Source organism: Mytilus californianus, unplaced genomic scaffold (genome assembly GCF_021869535.1).
Source record: "Mytilus californianus isolate M0D057914Y unplaced genomic scaffold, xbMytCali1.0.p SCAF_5, whole genome shotgun sequence".
In the NCBI taxonomy this organism is placed as follows: domain Eukaryota; kingdom Metazoa; phylum Mollusca; class Bivalvia; order Mytilida; family Mytilidae; genus Mytilus; species Mytilus californianus.
The window spans coordinates 30006388-30012872 of record NW_026262701.1 but is presented as its reverse complement, the minus strand read 5'-3'; the positions used below and the strand labels follow the sequence as shown (position 1 = coordinate 30012872).

The 6485-nt window shown below is 31.7% G+C and overlaps 1 protein-coding gene across 1 annotated transcript; it reads left to right on the top strand.

The window, feature by feature from the left end:
- The first annotated feature begins 413 nt into the window (after positions 1–413).
- On the top strand, positions 414–6275 carry LOC127702651 (uncharacterized). The gene is made up of 2 exons (XM_052206941.1): positions 414–501; positions 2413–6275. Exon 2 carries the CDS (start codon positions 2413–2415, stop codon positions 4345–4347), a length of 1935 nt encoding a protein of 644 aa, XP_052062901.1. The 5' UTR covers positions 414–501; the 3' UTR covers positions 4348–6275.
- The last annotated feature ends 210 nt before the right edge of the window (positions 6276–6485 follow it).

Below are 6485 nucleotides of genomic sequence, written 5' to 3'. Positions count from 1 at the left end.
CCCAACGATGTGTCAAATTACACTGAGACTGAAGGAATAGGTAACAACAAACATGTTTTATAAACCCCTTACCCCCTGAAAGTGTGAAATTAATGTAGACAGAGAAAATCGTGATCGAAGTGCCTGTTCACTGACAGTTGAATTTTACCGCCATGCTTACTTGATAATTTGATAGACGTTATGTTAAGTGTTATGATATCTGATAAAATTGGTACAAGTTATGAAAATATGCAATTTGATCTCCCCAAATTGAGTTTGCCAAAGTTATCTTAGTGTATAAAAATCATCTAAGACCGTTATTTTTCAGGTTTTTAGATATTGATCCAAATAAAATTTTGAAATATAAAATGTGTTTTTTTGTGATAATTATCAATACCCATTTATAACAATATTCTATTGGCTTACGTAATCAATATCAGAACAGAAAGTACAATAAGACGTTTTCACAACGTGACAACAGGATAGGGGTTTCGTTCAGATTTGGTAATTAATGATAAAAAGGTAAGACATAAAATGGAATATTCAATTCACTTTATGTTAGAGAATAAGACTTTTAAAATTTTGACAGCTGGAAATATTTTTTATTGACTCTTTGTTGTGTAAATACAGATACACACACGACCTACTTAAAACTAGATTATTTTTAAATACACATCAACGTTATCACATTTAATTTCATCAGAAATATTTATTGTACATTACCGTCAAGATCAAAATTGAATTGATGATTTGATTACAAACAATATTATCTTGATGACGTAAAAAGCAATAAATAAATGAAATGAAAATGTTGCACATTATATAAGTATATAAGTTGAGGGCCGTGCTTTGACCTGTGGTGGTTTAATTTTATAGATAGTGGCTTGGGTGGGGGTTGTCTAGTTGGCGCTCATACCCCATCTTCTTATATGTATATAGTTCAGATGATTGTCAAATTACATGAAAATTCCAGGTGTTTTGAATACGTTTAAGAAATTGTTAATGTTGACTATCTGCATTTATTTCCATTTGAAAAACTCATACAAATTTCATCTATTCATTTAAACATTGAATTTGACAACAATAGGCAAAAATGAACCCCCAAAAAAATTGTTGTCTGTAAGAACAATAGTTTTGAAGTTCTATGAAAATTCAAGCTGATTTGAAAGCAGTTTAAGAAATTTTAAAGTTGACCTTCTGAATTCAATCACAAATGAAAAGTCTAATTTGTTAGCATATTTTATAAGGGTCGTTACATTAAAAAAAAATGAAAATAAACCTAATATTTGGAATGTGTAAAAAAAGTAGATATTGGAGATAGCTATGAAGTGTGATGAAAATACCATACAATTTAAATGCACATATAAGTGTTATTGATGTGAATAGGGAATTTTAAAACTTGTTGAATACATTGTGTAAAAAAGGTGATGAAACAAGATAGAATTTCAAACTAGAATTATTTCCTTTTGTTTGATTTTAAGATATGATATGTATTTCAAAGGACTTTTGTAATTTTGTTAAAATCGTGCCTGCAGTGGTGTTTTATTAGGTGTGTCTAGGAACAAAGCCAATATTGTCTGTGCAGCACAAGAGCTTTAACTACCGGATTTTGTTTTGTTCAGTGGTCAGAACACAGAATTTACATAGATATATTCTATAATTTCATTACTAACATGGAAAACAGAATTAAAGATTCTCTAATGATGATCAGCATGATCAGAAAATAATTTCAAGTCTGATTTACTTTGTTCCATCATTTATTCTGAATGAAAACCACAGTATATAGCTTTTACATCTCGTATATATTGTTTGTTATTCATTCTAATGTTTGTTCAAAATAATAAAACAGAGCGATATAAGTACCATGCATCAAGAAAGATGAAGCAACAAATTGCATTAAAAATTGTAATACAATCTAAATGCAACATATTTACATGCAGGTCTTAATGTGTATTATTGATGATTTTCTTGTAATTTGATGACCATTAATTGTTAAAAAATTTATAATTTGGTTGTGAATACAATCAGAATAATTTTTACATTTAATTGATTTGAAGTATGCACATTTTAAGGTATGATGTAAATTATTTTTCTGATTATTAACTAGAGGGGCAAAAACTATTTTATAATAAATATGAGCGGGGCAAAACGATTTAAAAAAAAAAGTAATTGCTGTACAACGGCCCAACCCCCAGATAAATAGTGCACAGTCTGTTACCACGTTCAGGTAACCTATGTTGAATTTTGACAGCGTGTAAAACTTAAATTAGTGAAATTTTGTAATGACCAAAATTGGATAGATATTCTGAATAAGTTACACATTAAATTAGGTATTTTTATTACGTGAAACATGTTTTGATGTCTTCATTTTCCCAGTGCATTTAGATACAATTTTGGTGCGTGATAAATCTTTTTTTTTGTTTTTTGCTCCAGATGGGTAACGAAACGTCCAAAGATTCACCAAGAGAATTTGAATCCATTCCAGATTTATACACATTTCTCCTAAGAGAAACCTTCCATATCAACTGTCAATTAAGTGAAGAATTTTTGAGGCGATATAATGTTGGTGTGTTCATGTCTATACATACATTAGCAACTTCATTATTTGAGCGAAATTTTAGTGTATCAGAAATTCAACAAATGAATACAAGTTTTGAAAAAATCGTGATGCTCCATAGGAAGAGGGTATTTCAGTTTACTCATGAAAAATGCAAGGGACGTTATCAGAAATTTCCAGAAGATAAAATAAAAAAGGCACATATAAAAAACCACAAAATGCACAGGATTCCAGTCGATATATCAGAATTTGCAAGCGATTTTGGAACAGAAGAACGCAAATTTAATGTTTTTCTATATGGGAAAATGGAACACATAGAAAATGAATTAAAGATACAAATTGAAAATTCAATGAAAAATCTACTTCCGGAGGTTATTTATAAAAGGAAAGTATGTAGTGAAGCTTTTTGTATTGATGGTGGAAAGGGAAAGGTTATGCGCTACAAGGTATGTCCCGTGGAAGCAAACTTTTTCCCAGGAAATCCCTATATCGTTAAACCTGTCGAACAAGATTCGCTGCAGTTTAAGGAATCACAATACTATGTTTGGATAGAAAATGGAAAGCTTAATTTGAGCAAAACACGTTTAACAGACTTGAAAACGGTACATACTTTCGTTGTCCCTACCCTGGAACTTAATGGAAGCGTGCTAGTAGAACTCGAAGGTACCATTGAGTTTGCATGTACTAAGGAAGCAAAGATGTCAACAAAGGAAGATGGTAGAGGAGCAAAAATTTTCTTTTGGCCCATAAATAAGATCATACAATCGAAAGAAAGCAAAATATTCAAGACAAGTGTTAAAGTTGAAATTGAAATGTCTACAGTTTTGTTAAAGCCTAAAACAAACAAAACAATTTCAATGACTGACAGCGAAGTTGACAGTTTCAACAAATTGATTCAAGAAGTACAATCTCTTCAGGTCAGCCAATCAATGTTCACAAATAATGAGGAAGAATATGAATGTTCTAGTTCTTCTACTTTCAACAACAACTCGACTGCTACAGACGAACATAGCGAGAGTGACAATAACAGACATAATGATAGCACAAATCAAAATGATTCAGATTTAGACCAACACGTACAGTCAGATTTTCCGGAAGACCTTCCTGAAATAGGTAAGGAGTTTTTTCTTAAATTTAACTCAAAACTGGTCACAAGCGTAGCTACAAAAGTATGGGATGATGTTGGAGAAGTAATTGCTGTTACGGCATCACAAACAGCCGGTAAAGTTTTACAACGCGTGCTTATTCCAGTGGGTATTGCTTGGTGGTCCTTCAATATTTGGCACTTCGTGAAAGACTATCGTGAAAACAAAATTACTCTGCGAGAGTTAATCAGAAGAATTGGCAGATACGCAATTACAGACATTGGTACAGCTGGATTAGCTTGTCTTATTTCAACACTGGTTGCGGGTCCGGCTGGATTTGCGGTCGGTATTGGATTGGCAGTTCTTTTGTCACCTTTAGACTACTTTTTAGGGGATAGAATTTCAAAATTTCTGTTGCGAAGAAGTCCAGAAGAAGAAGAGGCATGGCGTATAGAACAACTCAGAAAGAGAAAACAATGTCTCTTGAGAAAAGCATATAAAATACTTCAGATTGAAGAACATGCATCAAATTGGGAAATAGATAGAGCATATCGGGATGCTGCGAGAATATATCACCCACACGATAAAGCACAAGATATCGGCAACAGATTCGATGTCATAAATAAGGCTTATACTCTTATTAAGCAAGAAAGATCACAGGATGATGAGACATATGGAGTGAATAACAACACAATTACACCAATTCAAGCTATCACAGAAGGATGAACATTGAAAGGATGAAATGAATTGCTTTAAACTTTATCTCTCATTCACGTTCTGGCCAACATAAGTTTTACGGTGTTCTTATAAGTTATAACGTTTCAATTGATGACTTTTATGGACAGAAAATAATGTTCGATAGTGCGTAGATTTTGTGATATTGATGATTTTTGTCGAGCCTGCGACTTTTGTCGAAAAGCGAGACATTACGATCCCACATTCCGTCGTCGTCGTCGTTAATTGGATTTCTACCAAACTTGGACAGAAGCTTGTTTATGATCATAAGATAGTATCCAGAAGTAAATTTTGTAAAAACAAAAATCCTGTTTATCTGTATTTTACTTATAAATGGACTTAGTTTTTCTTCCAGCATAACTTTTTTCATACATTTCAAACGTTTTATTTCATTAACTGTAAATATATTATGTGCATTACCCTATCACACTGAAAACATAGACAACAGCGAATGCAGGAGAGGCACTGGGTTCGTTTTTTTCAAAAGGATCAAATGTTCTTCCGTTATTTGAAAATCAGCAGATGAGTTAAATTTAGACAATATTTGTTAGCTACTTTCGACTTGGTTCGATAAACATCGCAAAAACGTGAGAAAATGAAAAGACAATTTTGTATGAAACACACAAGCTTTTCACTTTTCGAAAATATGCGTAAAGTAAGTTCATCTCCGAACAATATCTTGTGAAAAAAGAAAGAAAGTTTTATAATGCAACTAAAGGCACCTCTTATCTATGAAATGTTTTGTTCCTTTTTCGTTACCTTTTATCTCATTCATAAACCGATAAGATGGACATACCCATTTTTCGTACTAGAACATAAAACTGTTTATTTACATTGTATTCTATTTACATGTAATACACAGGCAGATTTTTATTTCTTCAGAATTTTTGTACGCATTGTTTTTTTTTTAAATAAGGAAATGAATGCCATTTGAGAGTAATTGTAATTGAAGCTTTTTGAAAGCAGTTAATTTATTCACATTGCATCATAACGACCCCTACTTGAAAGCTCTATTTAGAAAGACATATGTTTCGTCTAACTAATAATCACCATTTTATATATATGTGTGCATTTGCTTTACTTCAAATCATTGCCAGATTAGTTTCTAGTGCGCTTTTTGGAATGTTTAAATACAAAACTTTATCAAAATATTTCGGACAATTTTCAGAAATGGATGGATAAAAGCCGCTTATAACGTTAGAATAAAATGATTTTGAACCTCCAGATTCATCAGTATGTAAGAAAAATAAGAATATTCATATCTGATAAATCGATTGAGAAGACAACTCAAGGTTACAAACAAATCGGAAGGAATCGCATGAACTCCACAAAAAACGAAATCTGGTGTGTTGACCGGGAAAATGTCTTCTGCTATGTATGAATCATCACCCGTTAGGTTTTCCATACTCAGTCAAAATGAAACAGTCTTATATAGGACACAATCGGTTAAAGAACAAGTTTGATGACTTTTTTGGTATTTAAATAGATTTGATTGCAAAACCGTGTCAGTTTTATTTTTTGTAATTTTTTGGCACGAAATGATAGTATGGTCTAGTGAATTAAACAGATGATCGTAGAACCAGAGTGCCATTTCGTTGAAAGATCTTACAAAAATTTTGTTTTTAATGACCAACTGATAATAATTTGAGTAAACTAGTGAATTTCGATTTCTAATGAGGAAATATAAGATATTTAATATTAAATATTTCTAAGGCTTTACAATTTATATAAAACAAAATTCAACTATATCAATACTGCTATCTGACAGACTAATTTCCTATTGGCATGATTTTATTTGATAGACTTGTAGTAATTTTAGATTTAGAAATTCAAGGATAAAAAGTGGTTTTATCATATTAGTTTGTTAGTTAAGAAATGCATTTCTTCTGTTATTTGAATAAATGTCATTTACATTTTAAGCATCCATCTTTTTTGTAACAGGAAGTAATAAAAAATTCTTTTCATAAACAAATGCTACATCCCCAGTTAATTAAGACCTCGATAAATATAAAGCTTGAAATATACAGCAAGAGGACTCTTTATACGAGGGGTGCCACATGTGGAGCAAGATCTGCTTACCCTTCCGGAGCATCTGAGATGATATAGGATTAAATAAACGGGTATAGCAA

What these genes read in the sequence shown, in the direction of transcription:
- LOC127702651 (XM_052206941.1), top strand. Translation starts at nt 2,413, where the DNA reads ATGGGTAACGAAACGTCCAAAGATTCACCAAGAGAATTTGAATCCATT.